At 43.9% G+C, this 27153-nt stretch overlaps 1 protein-coding gene across 1 annotated transcript in view; it reads right to left on the bottom strand.

Annotated features, from left to right (window-relative positions):
• The window catches only part of HFM1 (helicase for meiosis 1), a gene marked incomplete at its 3' end in the record, with an annotated part of 112893 nt that extends 85740 nt beyond the window's left edge, over positions 1 to 27153 (bottom strand). The window contains exons 1-8 of the mRNA XM_084638080.1: positions 27056 to 27153; positions 25540 to 25651; positions 24995 to 25107; positions 21931 to 21990; positions 17283 to 17330; positions 15704 to 15774; positions 4930 to 5062; positions 736 to 887 (exon numbers count right to left, since the gene is read on the bottom strand). Coding sequence (XP_084494206.1) covers positions 736 to 887; positions 4930 to 5062; positions 15704 to 15774; positions 17283 to 17330; positions 21931 to 21990; positions 24995 to 25107; positions 25540 to 25610 — 648 coding nt within the window. The 5' untranslated portion in view covers positions 25611 to 25651; positions 27056 to 27153. The remainder of the gene's footprint in view (positions 1 to 735; positions 888 to 4929; positions 5063 to 15703; positions 15775 to 17282; positions 17331 to 21930; positions 21991 to 24994; positions 25108 to 25539; positions 25652 to 27055) is intronic.

The raw sequence follows: 27153 nt of genomic DNA, 5'->3' as shown, positions 1-27153 counted from the left end.
GAGGAGTGAGGCTAATCAGGGCTGGAGGGAGCGGGTTGGTGGGAATGTCTGGGTATAAGAGGTTCTGGATGCATGGGGGAGCAGCTACCTGCACAGGGATTCCTCCCCCTGCAGCTGAGGAGCGATGGTTGCAGGAAGCGGGAGGGGGAGTTTGCAGAGCTTCCTGCAGCCGGAGGAGGAATCTGGGGGTGGGTCTGACCCGGCCCTAGATACCATGCAGGGGGAGAGGAAGTCCCATCCTCCCCAGCCCAACCCAGACTAGCAGCTGAGCCCAGTGCAGGATAGGAGTCACCAGGCAGGTCTTCCCCATTCCTGCCTCCTGCCCCACAGTGATCTACCTCTCTGCCAGCTGCCCTGGGCACCCGAAACATACTGCTGGGGAGAGTCGCATGACTGCTCTTGTGGCTTCCCTTTGGTTCCCTGTCAGAAAGTCATTTTTCTGCGGGGAAACAAAGAAATCTGTGGGGGACATAAATTTTGCACATGCGCAGTGGCACAGAATTCCCCCAGGACAAATATAGCACTAAAGTATGCATGGCAGTTTACAGGCAAGTAAAACGACCTTACAATTATACTGAAAGTTTCCAATCTCTATAAAACAAGGGGAGCCCTGGAAGCATACATACATTAGCTAGACTATGTGCAGCAAATTATTTCTACAATACATTTTTCTTCAGATTTTTGGTTTAGAAAAAAATCAATGAAACAAAATAGCAAGTTATATATGAAACCTACTGGTGTGGTCATAATAATGTGAGCATGTTGTATTTCAAATAAATCATCCATCACTGTGTCTCCTGTCAGTTCTTTACAGCTGAGCCCTATAGGTCCAAATTTATCTTTCCAATCATTAAAACGCTGACTGCACAGCGCTTTTATTGGAGCCACTAAAAAGAATACAAAATTGAGGGATTACACTGAGAAAAGTAAAGGATTTTAAAACAAAACATTGAATGTATTCCTTAAGCTGCTAAATGCATGAGTTTTGGGAAAAAAATTCTTGAGCAAAGCTAAAACCAGAAGAACTTAATTAACATATATATTAAAATTTACCCATTGATTTAATGATGGCACTACTCTCGTCTGCCTAGACCAGTTCTGATCTCTGGGTTATAGCTCTTCCCCACCCAAAAGAGAGACAAAAGACTTGAACATCCCTCTGAACACACCTCTCTATACCAAAATGCCTAGTGCCCTCTCATAATCCTTGGTTGTTTTCTGACTCCCACAGGAGAACAAACACCCTGTTGACAGAGCCAGACTCTCACACAAACAACAAAACACAGGAAAAGCACTCCTAGCAGCCACATAATAGATTAATATACAAAAGACAACCTCACTCCAAATCAGAGCTTGATTTTTCTGGGCTACTCTTTAATACACACATAGGAAAAGTCTTCATAATAGAAAACATGATCCACAAACTCCAGAGTTAGAGTCAGTTTCCTGTAGAATTCCATCTAGACTCAGTACAGAGCTATTTGCAATCATGGGGGTGTAGGGAAGCAAGCCTTGAAGTCATCATCCAGCACAGATTCATACAATTAGTGTTCTGCAACACTGACAGTTTTTCCTGACAATGCCAACACAAACCATACCTTCCCTAGGTGGTGGCTCATTTCTAAAATATCAAAAAAGAAAGGTCCCTAATTCCCCACACTGATATACAAGTAGCAACAGATATATGCCTATGGGGATGGGTAGCTCATATAGAAAATGCTGTGTCTTATCTTTAACCAGTGAAAGAAGTGATCCATCAATGAAGCAGGAGTAATAAAGTTTGTCCTGTTGTGACTGCATTCTAGGCTAGGTAGTCAGAGTCCAGTTGGAAAAAAGCAACCACAACAATATACATCAACTGGCAAGGCAGGAGAGGGGGAATGGGGGGAAGCAAGTACCAAGAGTAAAGCTGTTCAGATAAATCAATTTCCTGACTCAGTGGTCAGCATGTCAGTAGTCTGCATTGCTAGGAAATCACTACCACAGAATTCTGGTTAAGCCACAAGTAAAAATAAACCCAGGAAAATCATGGGTTACCAGGAACAATTTTGAGGTGCAGTTTCTCCACCCTTCCCAAGTCTAGGGGGTGGGAAATGGGAGGGAGGGAGGGAGAAGGAGACACCAGTGGCCCCCTAGTCCTCAGCCACCCAGAGGCATCCTCAGTTGAAGTACAGGGGAACAACTCCCTCACAGATCTTATGCCCCTGACATGTCCACTCTCTCTCTCTCTCCTTATGCCACGGTGCAGAAGGCAATAGAACTATCTCCACCAGCAGAGAACTCCCTTCTCCACAGTTTAAATCCACTTTGCACTGATTGTGACAAGGAAAGGTCCTTTGATAAAGAACAGTATCATAACTCTAAACTTCAAGTGAGCTGTCTCCATCTACCGTCAGTAAGGAACTGTAATACACACATCTAAAAAAGTACTACATTTGTGGTATGCAGTGTTGTTGCAGCTTTGTTGGTTCCAAGATATTAGAGAATGAAGGTGGGTGAGATAATATCTTTTATTGGACCATCTTCCTTTGGTGACAGAGGCAGCTTTCAAGATTACACAGAGCTCTTCTTCAGATTTAAGAGCTCTGTGTAAGTTAGAAAGCTTCTCTCTCTCACCAACAGAAATTGGTCCAATAAAAGATATTACCTCACCCAGCTAAGCTAGTAACCTTTGTAAATGCAAAGTTGACCATTTAAGACAGGGGTCGGCAACCTTTCAGAAGTGGTGTGCCGAGTCTTCATTTATTCACTTTAATTTAAGGTTTCGCATGCCAGTAATACATTTTAACATTTATTAGAAGGTCTCTCTCTATAAGTCTATATATTATTTAACTATTGTCATATGTAAACAAGGTTTCCAAAATGTTTAAGAAGCTTCATTTAAAATTAAATTAAAATGCTGATCTTACGCCGCTGGCCAGCTCAGCCTGCTGCCAGCCTGGGGTTCCGTTCACCCAAGCCGGCAGCAGGCTGAGCGGGGCCAGCGGCCGGGACCCCAGACTGGCAGTGGGCTGAGCGGCTCAGCCCGCTGCTGATCTGGGATCCTGGCCCTGCCCACATAGAGTGGGTACCTACCTTCTCCCTGGTTCTAGCCCATTCTCTTCCCCTCTCTCTGCATTGAGCTGAGGGTGGGAGTGCACTGAGCACAGGGCTGGGGGTGAAGGAGTAGGCTGGGGGTTGGGGTGTAGGGCCTGGCCAAGAGCTAGAATGAGGGAGGGGGCTCAAGGTTGGGGCAGGAGGTTTGGTGTGGAGTGTGTTTAGCTGGGAAGCTCCCATGTGGTGCAAGGGGTGCAGGTGGGAATGTGGGGGGGGGTGTGCACGAGCTCCCATTTGGTGCTCAGGGTGGGGGTGGGAATGTGGGGGGTGCAAGAGTCAGGACATGGGGTGGGGGGGTGCTCCCAGCCCCCTGCCCAGAGCGGCTCATGGCAGGGGGCTGGAGGGGATATGCCCTGATTCCACCCCCCTTCCCCAAAGACCCATCCCCACCTCTTCTCTGCCTCTTCCCCGAAGCAGCGAGTGCACTGCAGCTCGGCTTCTCCCCCTCCCTCGCAAGGGCCATCAGCTGATCGGGGGCAGGGAGGGAGAGGAGGAGAGGCAGGAACCCAGCATGCTGGGGGAAGAGGCGGGGGAGGGGAGACCTTGCCTGCCTTGCAGTAGTAGCCAGCAGGACCAAGTTTCTCCCCCCTGCCACTCCCTGCGAGGGGGAGAAGAGCAGGCCAAGGCGTGCAGGATTTTTAATGGCACGCTGCTGCCTGCCGGGGTCCTGACCCCAGTCCTGCTCAGCCTGCTGCTGGCCTGGGTTCTGCAGCAGGCTGAGCAGGGCTGGCGGCTGGAACCCAGCAGGCAGCAACGTGCCATTAAAAATTGGCTCGCGTTCGGTCTTTGGCACGTGTGCCATAGGTTGCCGACCCCTGATTTAAGATAAGACTACCAAAATATGTTGAATTGTACCAAACTGCATATGGCTTTACAATGTGGACAAATCAAGGGTAGGGGAAAAAAATCACCAGTCTCATTTCATCTACATGAAGATACAAAATTCCTTTCTCCAAAAAGAAAAGCAGAATGACAGATCTAGAGATGTCACTACCATCAAATATATTAATTACATTTTATTTTTGTTATAATTAAATCAATACAAATAACTCTTAACCTTGCCTGCTTTGTCCTATAGATTAGATAAGAAGAAATGGTTAATGGGAAGGCAGTTTCGTGGTCCAGTGGACAGACCAATGGACTAGGATTCAGAAGACCTTGGTTTTATTCCTGGTTGCAGCACTGAGCAAAGCATTTCCAGTGCCTCTGTCTGTTCAGGCTATAAGCTCTTCAGGGCAGGGACAGTCTTACTACGTGTATATGCAGAGCCTAATAAATTCCCAATCCCACTTATGCAATAAATTCCCAATCTCACTTATGCAATACAAAGAATAATAATAATAGTTGCCATGGTAATACAAATACATGATTATAACAACAACCCCAATATAATACATAAGTTTTATGAAGTAGGCCTCACTTAGCCCTGGTCTACACTGGGGGTGGGATCGATCTAAGTTACGCAACTTCAGCTACATGAATAACGTAGCTGAAATCAACGTACTTAGATCTACTCACTGCAGTGTCTTCACTACGGTGAGTTGACTGCTGCCGCTCCCCTGTTGACTCTGCCTGCGCCTCTCATGGCACTGGAGTACAGGAGTCGATTTATCGCATCTAGACTAGACACGATAAATCAATCCCCGCTGGATCGATTGCAGCCCGCCAATCCGGCAGGTAGTGTAGACATACCCTTAGTTGTCATCACGTATTTAAGTTCAAGCTTACTAAATGTAACCAGTAAGTGTACATAACAAAATGTAAAAGTTGAAATAATTTTCTATCATTGCTACTAGTTAATAATTAATTGTTTAAAATTAGCATAATACTCACTATAGACAATTTTAATATTTAACCAAGGCATCGGCACTTCTATTAGTAACCTTGTAATAGCTAGTTCGAACATTACAGTTTTTCCAGAACCAGTTGGAGCACAAATCACAAAGTTCCTATCTGTGTAAAGAATCTAGGAAAGAATTAGAAAGCAGTAAATATAATGAAGCTATTCAAATGTATCTATTCATACATTCTGACAGAACTGTGAAGGAAAAAAATTACACAGGAAGGATTATTAAACTGATATATGTACCAGTGAATGACTGCTGGTATGACACACCATGGTTTTTCTAAAGATTAGATAGATACTTTATATTAGAGGAGAACTTTAACTTTAAATAATGGCAAAAGAATGTCTTTCTATTTCTTGCTGCCATTGAAATATTTATTAAAGAGATACCATAGACCTATAACTATGATGTAGTGAAGTACTAGTCACAAACACAGAAATGCCAGTCTCTAGACTCAAATTACTGCTGTACAAATAGACCACTGTCAGTGTTCAACTATTAGCAAAGAGAGGCTCATTATAAAGTTGTATTAATTTTGCTGTTATAAAAATTTCAAAGACATTCCTGTAGTCTTTTTATCATTTCTGTATCTATTAATGCCTATACTGGTAAAAAGACCACATTAACAGAATTCTGAGTTTTAAACAACTTGTTGGAGACAAATATGATAAAAAGAAAGTAAGTGAACATAGTTCCCTATTTAGGCACATATTAATTTAAAATATTAAAAGAACGTTTCTCAGCAGACTCATTAAGTTTACTTGAATCAAGGAAAACAGTTACCTTTTTGCTGCTGAAAATTAGTGTTGGAAAACTTGCTCGCTATTTTTATACTAGGGAGTTGCACACTTTGTTGCTTCCGTAGAACAAGCTCATTACATTCACCAGGAACTCCTGTAACCCTACATCCTCCCACACAAGCTACCTGCATGCCATCCTCCCATCCCCCTCTATTTTAGTGACTCGCTGAACCTCCCCATCCCCTCCTTCTTGCCGTGGCCTCTGTGTGCCCCCAATTCTCTTCCCTACCAGAGATGCCTGCGCCCATCTCTCACTATGAGCGCTGTGTGCACCCTCAGTCCCCCATTACTTATTCCCCCACATTCTCCTCCCACCAGGGATTCTGTGTGCCCCCCATTTCTCCTACCCCAACGGCTCTTTGTGCACCCCCCATTCCAGGGTCCCTCATTTTACTCCACCCTCCATGCCTGGGATTCTGCATGTATCACCATTCCATGCCTCCCCATTTCCCCTTCCCCTCCAATATTCTTATTCTCCTTTTCTTTCTCTTTCAGGGTGTCAGCATTTTAAAATTGTATTAGGAGGATGGGCAGAACTAAAATGAATAGGTCTTTGATCTATAGACAATTAGAGAGATAGTAGAAGGTGCTAGCTAATCAAAAATCGCTAATCGGATGCCAGGAGCATTGTGTGTCCCCCATTTTCCGCTTCTAGTTTTCTGACAGTCACCAAAATTAAGAGGGTTCTGCCCATGGATGCCTATGATATGCCCTGAAAATTTATTGATCAGATAAAATGTTCAGGAGTTATCAAATTACATCCAAATCAGAAAAATGTCATCAAGATGAATCAGGCCTTACAAGCTCGGCCAGTTGATAAAAAATAAGTAACTATATTCTGTAGTTCAACATAATACTTCTATAATATACAGCTAATTGCAGTGACTATTATTATGATATATGAGGCTAAATGAACTGTATTATTTTGTAATTAAATCATTTCATGATTAGAAATACTAAGCCAAATTCATGAACTACTTAAAATCATAAAGAGAGAGGGTTATTCACCTTGAGCAGTAACTGAGGTTCTTGGAGATGTGTGTCCCTGTGAGTGTTCCACTTCAGGTGTCAGTGTGTCCCAGCGCTGTTGACCGAAGATTTTCGGTAGCAGTGTTTGGTCCGGATGTGCATGTGCAGAAGCTGTCTTGCGGCCACTGGAGTCTCGTCCAGCATGTGCACAGCCCAATCCCTTCAGTTCCTTCTCTACCACAGAGTCCTTGTATAGGACTCCAAAGTACAGGGGAGGAGGATGGGTAGTGGAGCACCCACAGGGGGACATATCTCGAAGTACCTCAGTTACTGCACAAGTTGAGTAACCTTCTCTTCTTCTTCTTCAAGTGCTGTCCCTGTGAGTGTTCCACTTCAGGTGTTTGTAGAGCAGTGACTCCTATGGTTGGTGGGACTTTGGAGTTACATGCATATTAGAGGAAAGGACCATTAGGCCTAGTATGACATCAGCTCGGGAGTCTTGTGTTTAAAGAGTGTATGTTCTGAGGCCCATGTAGCAGCTTTGCAGATATCTGCGATTGGTACGTTGTTCAGGAAAGCTATGGATGCTGTCATGGAGCGAGTAGAATGGGATCTGATCTCCTTTGGTGGCTCCCTTATTTGTTTGATAACATAAGCAAATGCAGCTTGAGATCCACTTAGTCTTTGCACAGATATAGCTGAGCCCTCAGATCATTCTGTTGTCGAGATGAAGAGCCTCACAGATTTGAGGAAAGACTTTGTTCTATCCAGGTAAAATGCTATTGCTCGAATACCTAGAGCAGGGTTGGGCAAACTTTTTGGCCCGAGAGCCACATCGGGGAATAGAAATTTTATGGTGGGCCATGAATGCTCAAAAAATTGGGGTTGGGGTGCAGGCTCTGGGGTGGGGCTGGAGATGAGAGGTTTGGGGTGTAGGAGGGCGGGAGGAGGATCAGGGCTGGGGCAGGGGTGTGGGAAGGGATGCAGGTTCCATCTGGGGGTGTGGGCTCTGGGGTGGAGCTGGAGATGAGAGGTTTGGGGTGCAGGAGGGTGCTCCAGGCTGGGATCGAGGGGTTTGGAGAGTGGGAGGGGGATCAGGGCTGGGGCAGAGGGTTGGGGCATGGGGAGAGGCTCAGAGGGTGCAGGCTCTGAGTGGTACTTACCTTGAGTTGCTCCCAGAAGCAGTGGCATGTCCCTTCTCTGGCTCCTATGTGGAGAAGCAGCAAGGCAGCTCTGCACGCTGCCCCATCCGCAGGCACCGCCCCTGCAGCTCCCATTGGAAGGCGTACGAACCAGAGCAGGGCCTACTGTGACTTCCAGGAGGCTCAGAGGGTGCAGGCTCTGAGTGGTACTTACCTTGAGTTGCTCCCAGAAGCAGTGGCATGTCCCTTCTCTGGCTCCTATGCGGAGAAGCAGCAAGGCAGCTCTGCATGCTGCCTCATCCGCAGGCACCGCCCCTGCAGCTCCCATTGGAAGGCGTACGAACCAGAGCAGGGCCTACTGCGACTTCCAGGAGCCGCATGGTGCGGCTCCCGAGCCAGCGCCCCGGCCGGAGCAGGGCCAAGCCGCATGGTGCGGCTCCCGAGCCAGCGCCCCGGCCGGAGCAGGGCCAAGCCGCATGGTGCGGCTCCCGAGCCAGCGCCCCGGCCGGAGCAGGGCCAAGCCGCATGGTGCAGCTCCCGAGCCAGCGCCCCGGCCGGAGCAGGGCCAAGCCGCATGGTGCGGCTCCCGAGCCAGCGCCCCGGCCGGAGCAGGGCCAAGCCGCATGGTGCGGCTCCCGAGCCAGCGCCCCGGCCGGAGCAGGGCCAAGCCGCATGGTGCGGCTCCCGAGCCAGCGCCCCGGCCGGAGCAGGGCCAAGCCGCATGGTGCGGCTCCCGAGCCAGCGCCCCGGCCGGAGCAGGGCCAAGCCATGTCCAGCCTCCAACCAAGCACCCTGCCTAGAGCGCGGCTGAGCCACATGGTGCAGGTTGTGGGCCGGATCCGCCGCGAGCCATAGTTTGCCTATGCCTGGTCTAGAGTGTGTAACATGGCCTGCTACATGCTTCCGTGTGTTCTGGGATAGAATGTGGGGAGATTAATAGATTGGTTGATATGGAAGGATGATGCTATTTTGGGGAGGAATTTGGGTGAGGTCGCAACGTGATGTTGTCTTTAAAGAAGACAGCATATGGTGGATTGGCCATTAGTACACCTAACTCACTTACTCATCTTGCGGAGGTGATAGCCTCAAAGAATTCCACCTTCATTGACAAATACTGCAAGGAACAAGTGGCCAGCGGTTCAAAGGGTGGTCTAGTTAGGCCTTTGAGAACTAGGTTTGGATCCCAAGTGGGCATGGGTTGGCATTCTTCTAAGTAGAGATTCTGTATGCCAGTGAGAAACTCCTTGGTGGTCAGGTGAGCAAATACCAAGAATCCAGTTGATTTCATGATGGGAAGTGGTGATCGCTGCGAGATGTACTTTAGAGCTTGTGGACAGTCTGGAGTTCTTTAGCTCTAAGAGAGATTCTAGCACTAGTGATAGTGGTGTAGTGGTGGAAGTGAATTGTTTGTTCTGACTCCATATGGAAAATATTTTCCATTTTTGTAGGTCAGTATTCCGTGTGGATGTATGTCTGCTGTTCAATACCATGTGTTGGACTTGCTCCGAACAATATAATTCGTGTTGCTGGAACCATTAAGGAGCGACGCTTTCAGATGGAGATTCTCTGTTTGGATGATTTCACCGTTGGCACGTGAGAGGAGATCAGATCTCAACACGAGAGTTCATGTAGCACAAACTCATGTGCATCAGATAAGGATACCAGGACTGTCTGGGCCACATCGGGGCTATCAGTAGGATTTTGGTATTGTCGTTCTGAATATTGTGTAGGACTCTGGGAATTAGTGGAATTGGTGGGAATGTATATAGGAGCACTGTGTTCCATTTGAGAAAGGCATCCTCTAAGGATCAAGGGCCTAATCCCGCTCTCAAACAGAACAGCGAACATTTGTGATTTGGTGATGTTGCAAATAGGTTGATGGTGGAAAAACCCCATCATTGGAATATATGTTGCAGGACTTTGGGATTTATTTCCCATTTGTGCTCTTGGGAGAACTGTCTGCTTAGAGAGTGTCCGCTGTGCTATTTTGACTTCTGGGAAGGTAGGAGGCTGAGATGTCACTGTGGTGATGAATGCACCAGTTGCATAGTTTTATGGCTTCAGTACAGAGGGAATGGAATTGCACTCTCCCTTTGTCGACTGATGTAGAACATACATGCAATATTGCATGTATCATCCGTACTGTCATCTTCTTTATGAGCTGAAGGAAATGGAGGCTGCTGTTCCGTACTGCTCTCAGTTCTAGTAAGTTGATATGGAGATGTATCTCCACTGCTGACCATCTGCCTTTGATTGTAGGACGATCCAGGTGTGCACCCCAAGCTATCAGTGAGATGTCTGTTGTGATAATTATTGAGGGAGGTTCTTGATAAAAGGGGATCCCTGAACAGAGATTCTCCTGCTTTGTCCACTACTGAGGGGATTCTAGGACTCTGGGAGGTAGTGTTAAGGTCTTGTTCAGGCTGTGTTTGTATATTGAACTCAGACAGCCTTGGAGACAGCACATGTGTAGTCTGGCATGCTTTACCACGAATGTGATGGCTGCCATATTTCCTAGCAGCTGTGGACAGCTTCTTGATGTGATTCGTGGAGCAGTCTAAACTATATGAGATTTTTTTTATCTACAGAAATCTGTTCTGTAGTAGAGATGCTCTAGTTTGAGCTGAATCAAGGTGTTCTCCAATTAAGTCTAGCTGTTGCATGAACATCAATGTCGATTTTTGTATGTTTAATTGCAGCCCTAGTGTTTGGAAGAGGGCAGTAGTCCATTGGGTGATTTCTGTCAGCGCTATCGGAGTGGGGCCTTATAGGAGGCAGTTGTCTAGAAAAAGGAAAAACATGATCCCTTGCTTATGCAGGTGCACAGCGATGACCACAAGGGGTTTGGAGCAGTGGACAGGATGAATGGGAGCACGCTGTATTAGTAGTGCTCATGTCCTACTGTAAAGCAGAGGAATTGTCTGTGTGCTGAGTGTATGGTAATGGGGAAATATGTGTCTTGTAGGTTGAGGGATGAAAACCAGTCCCCCTGTTCCAGCGCTGGAATTATTGTGCCTAATGTGACCATCTTGAATTTCTGGGAACAGATTAACTTGCAGAGTTTTTCCTTTTGGGTCAAAAAATACTGGGAATAGAAGACCTTCCCTTGTATTGCATAGGTCCTGGTTCCACAGCACCTAGTTGCCGTAGATGATTTACTTCCTGCCTTAAGAGGTGCTCATGAGAAGGGTCCCTGAAGAGGGACAGGAAAGAGGTTGGGTAGGTAGGCAAGAAATAAAGGGGATGGCAGAGCCCAATTTTATGATCTCTAGGACCCAACGGTCCTTCGTGGTGGACTTCCATAATTGCTAAAAAGATCTCAGCCAATGGCCAAATGGGCAAAGTGGCGCTGTCTTGAGGTCATTCAGACCCTTGACCAACAATTCAAAACTGCTGTTTATAAGGCAGTAGTTGTGACACCACTGGTTAGGGTTGTGATGGTTGACGTTTTTGTGGTCTGTTTCTCTATCTGTTGGTTTCATAAGGTCTGGGATTCTGACAATTAAATGGTGTGTCCCTAAAATGGTGATAAGGTTGGTAACTTTTAGCAAGGTTGCTTTCTTTTAGCAAGCGGTATATAAAAGCCCAGCCTACAGAGTACTGCACATGAGTCTTTCATGAAGTGTAGCACCTCATCAATCTTAGAGGAGAATAGTTTCTTTGCCAAAGTAGAGGTCTTCCACCTTGAGCTGCAGTTCTTCTGGGATGCCAGAAGACAGGAGCCAAGGGGCTCTGCACATTACAATTGCTGTGGCTGTGGTACACACTGTCGTATCAGCAATGTCCAGGGAAGCCTGTAAGGCAGTCATGGACACCAATTATCCTTCAGTTAGTAGGGTCTTGAATTGTGTTTGTTTGTCCTTGGGAGGATCATTTGTGAACTCGAACAGCTTCCCATAGTTGTTGTGGTCATACTTTGCCAGGAGGGCGCTGTAGTTAGTGACTGTAAATTGCAAAGTGGACAATGTGTAGACCTTCCTTCCTAAGGGGTCCAGTCTTTTATGGTCCTTATTGAGAGGTGAGAATTTAGAGAGTGAGGCTGTTTGGATCAATGGTTTGCTGCGTCAACTACCAGTGAGTTTGGCGCAAATGGGAAAAGAGGAAGTCCATTCCTTTGGCTGGCACATATTTTCAATTGGCCCTTTTACATTCAGGCAGGATGGTGGCTGGCATCTGCCACACCGTTTCGGCAGGTTCCAGAATGGCATCATTTACTGGAAGTGCAATTTTTGACGACGAGGTTTGCAAAATGTCAAGAAATTTATTCTGATTTTCTTAGACTTCTTCCAATGGGTATGTCCTGGCTCAGCGCAATTCTCTTAAACAGTTCTTGAAACTGTTTAAAATCATCCACCATTGTAGGTGGAGGTGGCATAACAGCCTGATCAGGAAATGAAGAGCTATAAGTTGGCGATACATTTTCTTTACCTGTTTCTTCCTCGAGTTCCTCTGCTATATCCTCTGGGGCAATGGATGTTGCAATCACTGGGGATAGTGGAGGAGATCTAAGTTCGCCTTTGGGTGGCAGTGAGGTTCTGGCATAGTGGGTTCTATATGCTGCCCACTGATCCCATGGCAGCCACTGCATGGGGAACACATCCAGGGTTGTCCATACCATGGGTGAGTGGGCTGTTGAGGGTCAAAAGCCACCATAAGTGTTCCTCCAATTGGTCTGCGGTGAGTAGGAGAGGAGTGCTGTGGTGAGAAGACCCCTTTCTCCTGATCTCATCTACCCTGTCACTTGGTGCCGACGGTGCCATGGGAGATGCGGCCTGTGTAGTGATGCTTCATGGGGGAGATCTGTCGGGGCCGAGAAGAACTGGTGATAGGGGTACCAAAGATATCGAGATATCCCTCTGTGTGAGGAATTGCTTTGGTGCTGATGGAGCAGTGTTCCCTCTAATTTTTCCCACACATGTGCAGAATGAATTTTGTTATGTGCACCAATATGAAGGTGATGTGTGACACACCACTTCCATATTGGTGCACATAACAAAATTCATGTGGTGGGGGTGGGGCCGAGGGGTTCAGAGAGTGGGAAGGGGCTCAGGGCTGGGGAAGAGGGTTAGGGTGCAGGGCTGTGTGGGCTCTGGGGTGGGACTGGGGATGAGGGGTTTGGGGTGCAGGCTGCCCTGGGGCTATAGCAGGGAGAGAGGACTCCCTCCAGCTCTCTCTCCCCACAGGAGCACCTGGGCTGGGGAGGGGGGAGAGAGAAGGCACCTCTCCCCACCGCGGCAGTTCCGGGGCTGGGCTACAGAATAGGTGCCCCTCCCACAACTGCGGCAGGCCCAGGTTGTGTTCGGGCCCCTCCCACAACTGCGGCAGGCCCAGGTTGTGTTCGGGCCCCTCCCACAACTGCGGCAGGCCCAGGTTGTGTTCGGGCCCCTCCCACAACTGCGGCAGGCCCAGGTTGTGTTCGGGCCCCTCCCACAACTGCGGCAGGCCCAGGTTGTGTTCGGGCCCCTCCCACAACTGCGGCAGGCCCAGGTTGTGTTCGGGCCCCTCCCACAACTGCGGCAGGCCCAGGTTGTGTTCGGGCCCCTCCCACAACTGCGGCAGGCCCAGGTTGTGTTCGGGCTGGGGGAAGGGCTCCTGTCCCCCGGCTGTGGCAGCTCTGGGGCTGGAGGAAGGACACCCCTCCCCTGGCCATGGCAGGTCCTGGGCGGGCGAGTTCTCTGAGCGCCTACGTGGCGCTTAATAGGCTGCTGTGCAGCCGTGCGGCTTACAGGAAACTTAGCGATGGTGGTGGTGCCGAGGGTTCCAATGATGTGACTTTTGTAGGAGCTGAATAGTGTGCAAGCGCCTTGTGGCTCACCTTTGTCGGTACTGGTGGTCCCTTTGTGGTTATATCAGCTGGTGCTGCCAGAAGTGGTGGTACCAATGAAGTTGGTGGTCCCGAGTTCGTTGTCAGTGCCGGAAGTGGCAGCATGATCGGTACTGGTGCCGATTTCCGTGCTGACATAGTTGGTGCCATGGAGGAGGTGCTGACTCGAGAGGTGATTGACTCAAGCTGGTGATCGGCACCAACGGTAACAATCTCGCAGAGGACCATTCCTTTTTATGTGGTTCCCTCTGCAGAGAGGTTGACACTCGCTACCTCTTTTCTTTAAAGGATCGAGCCATGCTCTGTCAGTTCTGATCTGGTCAGAAAGCCTTTAGAGCAGGGCTTTTGGTGGCCCATTTCTGGGCTTGGTAGTCATGATTTCTCCATTAAGATCATCTTGAGGCGAAGGTCCCAGTTGCTCTCATCTTCAGGTTGTTGCAGCAAACGCACTTTTGGGATATGTGCAATTCACCAAGACATCTCACACACAGCAAGCGTCTGTTCGACCTCAACATCGCTTCGCTGCAGGAGCCGCATCTTTTAAAGCCTGGGGGAACGAGGCATGCTTCAGAAATTGCTCTGAAAAGGAGCAAGGAAAGAGGAAAACAAAATTTTTTTTAACTAACTATTATGAACTATAAACTAACTTATCTAAGGTATCTAACTAGTTTTTCTCTTTTTTCTATCTACAGGGGAAGAAGTTGACACACTGCCCCAAGTCTTCAGCTGAGGACGGTTGAGAAGGAACTGAAGGGGTTGTTAGACAAGACTCCAATGGCGCCGCGAGACAGCTTCTGTGAACACACATCCTGACCGAACACTGCGACCAAAAATCTCCAGTCAACAGCACCAGGATGCACCGACACCTTAAGTGGAGCACCCAGAGACAGCACTCGAAGAACTAATGGTTTTTATGCAATCTTCCACTGATTTCAATTCGATGGGAGTACTGTATGCAGAATAATGGCAGAATATGGCCACAAGCAAGGCTGATTTTCATGAAAGTTATAAGAAAAAAATTGTGTAATATATCTTGTAGGTACTCATTAGACTCAGTATTAATTAACAAGGGTTTCTTACTGAGCAACAGGCCATCTAACTGGTATGGATAAAATAGGCATGCACTTCAACAGGAGGAAAAAAACAGGGGAAAGAGATTGCAAATGTAAAAAGAATACCAATCCCCATGATTTTAAAGGTTCACATGCAGCGAGTTTAAATGTAAGATTAGTGTCTGCAGAGGCAAAACAATCTTATCAGCTGCTCTGAAGAAAATTTTAACTAATGGATATGAGTTCTGCATGGCTATCCCTTAAGACTCCAATCCATCTTACAGCATATGCTTAAAATGCTCACTGAATTGGGACCTAAATCTCCAATGCCAACCCCTCTGCTCATTTTAACCACAAGACTGCAAAACCTGTTATAGTGTCTTCCTCTGCTGGAAAGCCCTGGCTGGGATGATTTAGTTGGGGATGGGTCCTGCTTTGAGCAGGGGGTTGGATTAGATGACCTCCTGAGGTCCCTTCCAACCCTTATATTCCATGAGTTGTTTCAATTTAGGGTCTTGAGGTTTGGAGAATAAAAGCAAGGAAAAATTGGAAAATCCTCAAGACTCCCTAAATGATGAAGAACCCTAGATGTTGGATAAGAAAGTATATTCTAAATGGCGGTCTTCCCTGAGACATAACTGTTATCGACTTCCCAAATTTTAATTTCAAAATTTGATATTTGTTCTGGGAAAAAACATTCTTATGAATCCACATGTGAAACTACTCTGGAAATCACAATTTACAAGAATATTATACTCAAAATGGATAAAGAAATTTAATCCTGGACCTTTTTCTAGATGAGCTGCATTACTATTCTGCTTACCTGCTCCTGAAATGTGTGCTGCTGCAATACTCTGTACCTCACTAACAATTTATCTAGTAACACTTGTAAATAACAAAATGGTACTTCAATTTAACATTTAATATATTAAATACTATCTGCAGACATAATTAAGAAATATTCTTTACTTACATCATCCAAAGCCTTGGACTGTATGTAGTTAAAATATGGGAATTCCTTGAAAATATTTCTAAACTGAGCAGCTTAAGATCATATTCAAACCATTCAGTTAAGAACATAAAACATATCTTTTCTTTTAACTGAAAATAATAGCTGCTTTATTAAAACCTAAATAAAGAATTTCCACTGTTACAAACATGTCAAGCAGTTTCCAAAATGTAACTCAAATGATTTGATGGTTTCAGTTCAATTCTTTGTGGACAGGAGTCCACTTTACAAAACCCCCACATCAGTAACTTTTAGGAATGTATTGGCAGAGACTAAGAACTAAAAGGAAAACAGAATAATCCTTAGAGGTGGTCCCTTTGAAGAAAGACTGAAACTCTCTTTTACTCCACAAAACATGTATAGCAGGGTGAAGTAGAGTATTCACTGCCTGTCCATGCCTGCTCTGGGAAGAGAGAGAGAGAGAACACATTTCAGATTCAAAAGCATTAAACTGATTAACGTTTTTTAAAAACAAGGTTTCAAAACCTCTACCTCACATTTATTTTTTTAAAATACATAACATAAATGAATGTCATGCTGTTTTCTTTATTCTGTATATGTAGCTTTATGCTTCTTTACTTTTCTCCACAAAACACAAATGCACACACACACACACACACACACACACACAAAAGAGGGGAGGTTGCCCAGAAAAGCCAAAAGGGGGCAAGAGTGCAAGAACTCATAGGTACTGTCCAATTAAAAAATACATATGTGGGGTTCAAATACAGTCTCTTAAAACTAACAGAAATTTTAAATACTTTTGCTCAGCTCTGATTAGTATATACAGTTCTGTTATTGTTACTGTATATTTTCAAACAAAAACAACAGGTTTAGTTGTTTCAATATTGTTTTTATTGAGAACTAGTTGAAGGAAAACACCAAACAAGAAAAGGAAACATCAATCAATATGTAAGAGTAATCAAAGACCAAGTAAAGAAGAGTATGTAATGCTGATTGAGTGTTTAGGAAAATAAGGGCCAAGAATTTAAAAAATGGATACCTAAGGTTATGTAACAACCTGCCTGTAAAAGAGCTCAGCATCCAGGAGCTTTCACTTATATCATTAGATCCACTGACACCTCAGTGCTTTTGAAGTCTGGTCACTTAGTTGTCTAAATATGGATTTGAGAAGCCTAATTTTAGGCACCCATTTTTGAAAATGTTTAGCCTAGGAGTGTGTCAGAGGATTAGAAAACAAATATTAAAGAACCAAAAATGGCAAAAGTGAAACACATCTATATGCTATTTTGCTTCAGCTTTATTTGAAGTTTTATATTTGAATTAGGTAAGTACCTGTATTTTATATTGATATTTTAAATGTATCACTTTTATAAACAAGTATGAGTACATGATCTAAGAATAAATTACTCAGGCAATGAATGATTAATTATCATCCCATTGTCCTATTTTCACTATGTTTTAGAGGTACCAAGCATAAAGAATATTTTACCCTTTGATTCCCAGATTTTGTTGGGAATCAAAAGTAATACTGTAAAATACATTTAAAACATAAAACTTGTAACAGTAAGTAAAAGGATACGGATTTCTGTAACAGCCCTCAAAAACCCCAAATCTTTTTCTACAGTTCCTAAAGAAACAAAACCAAATGTATAAAAACTGACACTGTTTTCTACCAATAACCTTTAAAAATTATTTTCCTAAATCTCGTATATACATCCTTTGGAGAGTTGCAGGCTTGTAATTGGGCACAGGATGATAAGGGAGGATTTGACAGCTGGGGGGGAGGTCATGGGCTTGTCACTAGGAGGGATCTGTACAGGTTTCCACAGCTTGTGGGTAATGGGAAGGTCACAAACCTGTCATGGAGGGTTTAGCAGTAGTTGTCAGTCACTTGTTACTGTAAGGGGTACTTGAATATGCATTCCCCTTAACATCCTTTATTGATTATAGCTCATTTTGTGTCTTTGCTTAGTGAATTTATCATTCCTATCACATTATATTGAACTCTGTTATTTCTTTTGTACAGTTTTATGTGATTTCCTTTTAATTTACAATCCTTTAAAAATTTCCCTGATGCAACCACAATGGGTCATTTATTTATTTTCCTAGGTTTCCTTTACATAAGGATTTAACTTTTTACTATGTCTTGAGTATTATGCCCTTCTGAAGCTTTCAACTATTCTGTATCTTTTTTCCACAAGTGTCCCTGTTCATGGGCCCTTACGCACCAACCCAATCCTTTATTCTTCCATGAAGAACGCTCCGTAATTTCAATGGGGGTTACGTACATAGAAAGGCTACAGGATTAAGACCACATTGTCTTTAAGTTATACTTTCCTTCATAGCACCAAGGTGTAGAAAGGGCTTATGAGCCACACAAATTACTACAAAACAGAGCCGTACATTAAAATGTATTATGCCATCCTATCATGTGAACATGCATTTGTATCAGTACTAAGATTAAAAATATAGGTACTATACAAAAGGAAGAGCCTGTAATAAGGGACCACAAAATACAGAAGCATCCGGTGAAATTTTTGAAGTCTCTTGCAGTCAGGAAAGGAGTCTACAACCATCTGCTATTTTCAAAAGACTTATACAATAAGTACATACAATAACTGAAACATTTATATTTTGCCCCAGTGAAGTGTGAATTTTGCAAGTCAATGTTTCTACAAATAGCATTAGATTTAACACTGATGTACTATATTATGTTGTTTTTCCATTACAGCAGAATCAGTATTTCTGATTCAAACTGACTCTTCACATATTTCTTCTTAGCCCTTTTTTGAAGTTGGCAAACCAAACAAAAATAAATATTAGAACATAGAAACCCCTAATAATGTCAGATAGCCATGCATGGTTAGGCTTGTAATGAAGACAGACCCTAAAGTTTTGTCTTTACTTCAAGGTCCTGCATAGCTTAGTTTTTACCTGCTTGTCTACTGTCTCCTACTGACCCAGCTACTAACATCACCTTTTGGTCTACCCTTTTCCTCACTTAGAATCATAGACTTTAAGGTCAGAAGGGACCATTATGATCATCTAGTCTGACCTCCGGCACAATGCAGGCCACAGAATCTCATCTAGCCACTCCTGTAACAAACCCCTGACCTATGTCTGAGCTACTGAAGTCCTCAAATCGTGGATTAAAGACTTCAAGGTGCAGAGAACCCTCCAGCAAGTGACCCCTGCCCCACGCTGCAGAGAAAGGTGAAAATTCTCCAGGGCCTCTGCCAATCTGCCCTGGAGGAAAAATTCCTTCCTGACCCCAAATATGGTGATCAGCTAAACCCTGAGCATGTGGGCAAGACTCACCAGCCAGACACCCAGGAAAGAATTCTCTGTAGTAACTCAGATCCAACCAAATTCTAACCAAATTAGATAGCCAATATCCCCATTATTTCCTTCAACTATTCTTGCCTGTCCATCTTCTTCCATGAAGTCCCCTTTACCTATAACTCCCATTCATACTTCCAACATCTTCTCCAAGTACCTCTTTAAATCCTACTTTTCAAGAAAGGCTTATGATTCTCTATTAACTATCTATTAGGGCTGTCGATTAATCACAGTTAACTCACACAATTAACTCAAAAAAAGTAATCACAATTAAAAAAATTATTCGCAATTAATCATAGTTTTAATCACACTGTTAAACAATAGACTACCAATTGAAATTTATTAAGTATTTTTGGATGTTTTTCTACATTTTCAAATATATTAATTTCAATTACAACACAATACAAAGTGTACACTGCTCACTTGGTATTATTTTTATCGCTTTTATAGTGCAAATATTTGTAAACAAAATCAATGGTATTTTTCAGTTCACCACATACAAGTACTGTATTGCATTTTCACGACAAAGATTTCACCTTACAAATGTAGATTTTTGTTACATAACTTCACTCAAAAACAAAACAATGCAAAACTTTAGAGGAGGGGTTCTCAAACTTTTTTTGATGGGACACCCTTTGAAAATATTTCAGGCTGTGATGGCCCCCCCATACCATGCCACCCTTACTTCTGCACTGCTGCTGTGGGTGGCACTGCCTTCAAAGCTGGGTGCCCAGCCAGCAGTCGCTGTTCTCTGGCCACCAAGCTCTGAAGGGCTCAGTCAGCCCTCTGCAGGGCTGACAGACGGATCCTCCGCTTATGTGGGGACTGACAGCTTGCAGCCCCCTGTAATAATCTCATGACCCCCTGAGGGGTCAGGACCCCCCAGTTTGAGAATCCCTGCTTTAGAGCCTACAAGTCCACTTAGTCCTGCTTCTTGTTCAGCCAATCATTAAACAAACAACTTTGTTTACATTTACAGGAGATAATGCTGTCCACTTCTTATTTACAATGTTACTAGAAAGTGAGAAGAGGCATTTGCATGGGACTTTTGTAGATGGCATTGCAAGGTATTTACATGCCAGTTATGATAAACATTCGTATGCCCCTTCATGCTTCGGCCACCATTCCAGAGGACATGCTTCCATGCTGATGACGCTCGTTAAAAAAATAATGTGTTAATTACATTTATGACTGAATTCCTTGGGGGAGAACTATATGTCTCCGGCTGTGTTTTACCCGCATTCTACCATATATTTCATGTTATAGTAGTCTCGGATGATGACTCAGCACACTGTTCATTTTAAGAACACCTTCGCTGCAGATCTGACAAAACGTAAAGAAGGTACCAATGTGAGATTTCTAAAGAGAGCTTCCGCACTCGACCCAAGGTTTAAGAATCTGAAGTACCTTCCAAAATCTGAGATGGATGAGGTGTGGAGCATGCTTTCAGAAGTCTTAAAAGAGCAACACCCTGATGCAGAAACTACAGAACCCAAATCACCAAAAAAGAAAATCAACCTTCTGCTGGTGGCATCTGACTCAGATGATGAAAATGAACACGCATCAGTCCGCATTGCTCAGGACTGTTATTGACCAGAACCTGTCATCAGCATGGATGTATGTCCTCTGGATTGGTGGTTGAAGCATGAAGGGACATATGAATCTTTAGCGCATCTGGCACACAAATATCTTGAGATGCCGGTTACAACAGTGCCATACAAATGCCTGTTCTCACTTTCAGGTGGACTTGTATTCAAAAATAAAACAATGTAAAACTTTAAAGCCTACATTTATTTTTTATACATAATTCTACATTTGTAAGTCCAACTTTCTCGATAGAGACTACACTACAGTATTTATATTAGGTGAATTGAAAAATACTATTTTGTTTTTTACAGTGTAAATATTTGTAATAAAAATAAAGTAAACATTGTGTACTTTGTATTCTGTGTTGTAATTAAAATCAATATATTTGAAAATGTAGAAAACCTCCACAAATATTTAAATAAATGGTATTCCATTATTGTTTAACAGCGCAATTAATCGCGATTAATTTTTTTAATCACTTGACAGACCTACTATCAATATAATTTTTAATTATGATTTGTATTCTACTAACAACCAGTGTGCCAGGCACTGTCCACATACAGAGAAAGACACAGTCCTTTCCCTGAAATCTAAATCTAAAACTGAAAGTATTTTAAAAAGATATTAGTTTATTGATTTTTAAAAAAAAACAAAAATTATAAAAATCTACAAGGCTCACATTTTATTTTATCAAAATACTTTGTCACACTACTTTCTCCTGCTTCCTTTTCACTGTTCTTTTTCTTTGTAAAGTCTGATCCACTGAGGTACTGAGTCATGTCCACAAGTTATTCAGCAGCCACCATTCAATTCCTGTTGATTTCAATGGAAGATTAAAGCGTTTACCACCTCAAAGAACCAGGCTTTAAGATTGCAAACTCTTTGGGACAAAGACATCAGGTGATTTTCAAAAGTGCTTAAGTGACTTAAGAACAAAAGTTTCACTGACTACACTAAGGAGCTTTTTAAAATCCCACCCCCTTGTCTTCATATATTTGCCTGTCAAGCACCTAGTATGCTATTGTCACAGTACAAATAAGAGTCCCTCATTATTATAAGCCCTTGTGACTTTTGTGGTTTAGGAGTACCTAGTTAATTCCTTCTTCCCGATTTGGTGGTCTACACATAACCTTCACCATCTGCTCATTACTTCATCTTACCCAAATATTTTTAACATTTATTGTACATATCTTGAATTCCTCTTCATCTAAGAGCGTGAATATACATTATTAATACAGATATCACATCAAGAGTGTAGTAAATATTTTTTCCGAAATATTACAAAGAATAATTATAATTACCTTCCACGCCAAAAGTCTTTGAAGCATCAGGAAATGACTGTACTTTAACTTCTTTTCCATCTTCAAGAAGTGGAAAAAACATCATTTACACCAAAATCTGAATATTGAGATATCTACATACTATGATTATTTTTCCATAACTTTTTTCATCTTTTATATTTTTTAATTGTATTACAATAAATGTCAACTTCCTTCGTCACAGAACTGTCTTTGTAATCTATATTTGCATATGTATAATTAGTTGTTTTAAATAAGCTTCAAAAGTCTTAATAAGAGATTTCATATATTTTATTACAATTGTCCTAATATTTTCAAAGAATACACTTTTTTGACAATACAAATAGTAGGAAACAAAATCTTTTCTTCTCATGAGCATGTCTAAGTTTGCTTGATCCAACTGAAATTTGTCTACCTAGAAAGTAGTCCTCTTTTCTAGCCAGATTTTTAAGAACTGAATCACAATGGACAGGCTATTAAACCCATCTATCCTGTCATGCAAAATAAATACTGGATTCTAATGCTAGATTGTGACTTACTGCACAGATGAACGAATGAAATTTAAAGACCTGAGGACTGGGAATAGCTGGACATGAAAGAAGAATGGTTTATATGTATGACCTCCCCTCTTAGGCAGCAATAAAGCTGCATGGAGGGCTGTTTTTCCTAGTCTTCCAATTGGCTTTCAATTTCATACAGCTATAAACAAGTTAGTGCTACATTCATCTAGGGGTGTTTTTGTTAGTCAGTAATTTCCTTAAAATAACAAAATCTACTCCATGCTTAACTTTCTTGTAGAAGGGTTGAGCTCAGGGCAAATTTAATTAAGGTATTAAAATATTGCCAGGAGGAAATATCTGTTTTTAATTACATGCAAGAGAATAATAGCATTAGTGCCTGGAGCTCTATTAAGTACTTTCATTTCAAGGATCAAAAACTCAGTCTTTGACAAATGTATCTAAAATAATAATATGATTCTGATAGTTGATGAATTATGATAATTGACTAGAAACACATACCTTTTTTTGAATGTTGAGCTGGTTCTTTCATCATCACTATCTTTTTGAAAGTTAATTAATATTTTATTTTCTGAAATATTTCTACCAGGTTGTTGACAAGCCCTGATTTCATTTTTTATCTTTATTGTGGTCAGAACAGGGAAAAGAAGAAACCAATTCCAGACTTTCATGTTGCAAATGACTTATCTCCCTCTCCTAAACTTAAGTACTTCTTGCTTGTTATAGGTCATGTCAAAATGGACAGATACTGATGATTTACTATTTGGTTCTTCAACAGCCCTCTTAAAACGTGGTATAAACTTCTGACTCTCTGCCTCATCTATAAAAGCCAACACATTATTCCCTCTATAATATTCAGTCAGTGCATTAAATCTCTGCATAAAATAGGACCAAGTTCACATATATTGTCCGTATGGACGGTGCTATTTTCTTTTAGGTACCCTATTATATATACTGTCTTTCAATGCAGATGTATCAAAAACCGACATAAATTGGGCTACTTGCTACCCTCTGCTACATAAAACAGAGGGTAACAAAATGGAGTAGAAAACTCAAAACTACATGGCAAGTGGAAGACAGTTTTCCCCTGGTCACCAAGACCTTTCAAGCCCCATACATAAGAATCTTGCAGCTCTGGAGGAATCAGACATTACCTTCTCACTGCAAAAAACTGAACACACATATGAAAGATGCCAGGCTACTGCAGGAGATCTGCAAACCGTAATTTAGTAATATGACTGGTGTGAGTCACAGGAGGGAACAAGTGTGCATGCACAGGGCTTCCACACAGACAGCCTTGGCTTTTATTAGATATCCCAAGGTATGTACAGATTCTGATCACACCAATGACTCAGGAGTACAGATCCACTTCTGTCAACCCGTTCCTTCTTGCAAAACAATTTGGAGGAAACGCCAGGATTGGGATCTTGTGGAGTTTCATATCCCCCAACTTACGCAGAGGCTAATTCAGCCTGTGATCTTCGCCAGTATTGCTTTTAAAGGACTTCTTTGTTGGTTGTTTCTTCTATTCCAATGCTTGCATAACAGCCAGAAGTAAACTAAGGGGTTTTGACACAATGGAGCAATCCTTAAATTGTTAGTAAGATTAAAGACTATGAACCCTCTCCCGTATTCCCTGCACACTAAAAATTCCCAATGAAGTCATTGAGATTTTGGGGTATATGTATAATTAATGAGTAAGAAGAGCAGAATTTGGCCCAGTATTGTCGCCATCCTATATTAATGTCAATGTCATATGTTTGAAAGTGAAAAATACAAAGGCCAGTTAAGCTTGTTAAACACAAACATTTGCAAATGTACGTAACTTTATTCAATGAGTAGTGCCACTGAGTTTAATAGGATTATTCATGTACAGAAGCATATGAAGAAATGGGCCTTAGCACCACAATTCAAAAAACAAAAACAAAACAAACAAAAAAAGAACCTATCAGTCACAGCAGCTGAGAATTGTACAAGTTTATTTTGTGATCATATAACACCAGAATCTGAGGAGAAAATTTTCTCCTGGTAGAGACCCTGGACACTCATTCAAAATAATTACTCGTTGTAAATCTTTAGGTCAAATTCTAAGCTGTGCCTCCTTAGTGGGGAAATTGGGAAGGCATAACCAGAGGGGGTCCGTGGTGAGCAGAAGGGCAAAGGTGGCTTTATACCACCTCACCTTTGCATTTCTTGAACTCTGGGCTGATGTGTGGGCCATCATACTCTTACAGCTCCTTCCCATGGCACCTTACCACAATCCAAAGTAAACCGAGTCTGGTCATGCCCTGCTCTCCTCCAAACCACCACCTTCCACACCTCTATACCAGAGGCTGCGCATAACCACCATGAAACCCCTCAAGTAAAGGCTCTGAATGCTCAGCAGAGAGGACGTGCCTGGTTTTCACTTCCTTTGCACCACCAGAACAACAAAAAGAGCACGCTCATCCCTCAGAATCCAAACTATTATTTTTCTAAATTACATGTCTATAATACTTCACATGAGCACCAGTGTATTTCATTTTAAAAATGAATATCAAACATTTTACCTAGACAGTTATTTTTTTCCAATTCCTTCTGTAACTCTTGAGTGGTTGGAATTCCAGTAACAGATGGAGCAGGTGCAAGATACCAATTTTTTAGCTCTTCATGTTCTAAATATCTGCTTGTAACAAAGGTACATGAGATAAAAGTATTCCTTAACCATTTCCCACCAAATGTATGTTAACGTTATTAATTATAAGTACCATATTGATTGTTCCTTTCCCTATAAATAATCATTTTTTTAAAAAGTCATAGTAAATTTAAGACAAAACTTCTGTTAGTCCAGGTCTTAGAAGTACATACTGTATACAGTATAAACACAAGCACAAAGTAACATTGTTCAGTGTACTTTAACCAATATTTCAGAATATTATGTGTTCCCAGTTTGGGACTAACAACCTTCATTAGCATCACACCTTCTCTCTCTTTTTTTTTTTTTATTTACAGCTAGAGGGGAAGGGGAAATTCCAAAACGTTTCTCTGTTGCAACATGAGGTCAAGATATGGAAAAGGTTGAGAACCAGTAAAGTACATCATTCAACAAACTTACTTTTGATTTGCATCTGGTCTTTCAAAAAATAAATTATCCAATGCAAAGACAGTGGCTGTAGGTTTCAGCATTGCTCAAGATCAGACATGAATTCTCATTACGCTGTAAAACACTGCACAAAGTTGTGTTGTATATATACATACATGCAAAGAACAGAGAAAGCTTTCTAACCAAATAAAATGTGTATGTGTGTCCCCGCTTTGGCGCCTACGTGTAGGGGCAGCCAGGGGGCTCCACATGCTGCCCCCACCCCAAGCACTGGCTCTGCAGCTCCCATTGGCCAGGGGCTGCGCCTGCAGACAAGGCAGTGAGTGCACAGAGACTCCTGACTCCACCTTCAAATAGGAGCCGGAGGGGGGGCATGCCGCTGCTTCGGGGAGCTGCTTGAGGTAAGCGCCACCCAGAGCCTGCGCCCCTGACCCCCTCCCATGCCCCAAGCCCTGATCCCGCTCCCACCTCTCGGTCCAAGCCCAGAGCACCCTCCTGAACCCCAAACCCCTCATCCCTAGCCCCACCCCAGAACCTGCACCTCCAGCCAGATCCCTCACCACAGCGCCACAACCCCCTACCCCAGTCCTTATTCCCCTCCTGTCCTCCGAACCCCTCATCCCCAGCATGCAGCCCCCTCCTGCACCCCAAATCCCTCATCCCCAGCTGGAGTCCTCACTCCCCACACCCTAACCCACTGCCCCAGTCCAGAATCCTCTCCTGCACCCTGAACACTCATTTCTGCATACTGGAACCCACACCTTCAGCCCAAAGCCCTCACCCCCTCCCACACCTGAACCCCCTGCCTCAGCCCAGAGCCCCCTCCTGCACCCTGAACTCCTCATTTCTGGCCCCACCCCAGAGCCTGCACCCCCTCAGCCAGCCCTCACCCCCTCCCACACCCCAACCCCAAGTCAGCCTGGTGAAAATAAGCAAGTGAGAGTTGGCAGAGCTACCGACAGAGGGCGAAGGGGATGGAGTGAGTGAGGGCGGTGCAGGGCCTCACAAAAAGGCGAGGCCTGGGGTGGAGCAAGCGTGTTTGGTTTTGTAGGAGTAGAAAGCTGGCAACCATAATCACCAGTACAAAAGTTTGAGAACCACTGATGTAAACCCTCCGCAGCGTAGGGGAAGGAGGCCACTCACTCCACCCCTCCCCCGGCGGCCAACCCTCACACACCGCACCATGCGGGGCTCCGCCACCCCCCACACAAACGATGCCTGCCATTGACTGTGACAGCCTAGTCTGCCTGCAGGAGCTGGGGGCCCTGGTGCTTTAACAGAGCGGTCACCAGAGCCCCTGGGCTACAGAGCTGCCGGGCCCCATAGCAGCAGGCGCAGCCACCCCTCCCGAGGCCCAGGAGCAGAGCCCGGGGAGCTGAGGAGCCTTTGCATGACGCTGCTCGAAGAGGTGAAAAGAGCCTCGACTCTCTCGCCTTCGGAACCCTGGTGACATCATTCGGGCCACTCCCGGACAGCGCAGCCATCGGCTCCGCCCCGACCCCCCGTCACGAGGGGAACCGAATCATACCTCGTCCGCCCACCTCTCCCGCCACCGCACAAAATGGCGTCAACTAGGGCAAGGACGGAGCGCGCGAGCGTTTTAAGGTTCGATCGATCCCACTCCCG

Source organism: Lepidochelys olivacea, assembly GCF_965140295.1.
Source record: "Lepidochelys olivacea isolate rLepOli2 genome assembly, chromosome: 8".
NCBI lineage: Eukaryota > Metazoa > Chordata > Testudines > Cheloniidae > Lepidochelys > Lepidochelys olivacea.
This window is presented reverse-complemented; position numbering and strand designations above follow the sequence as displayed.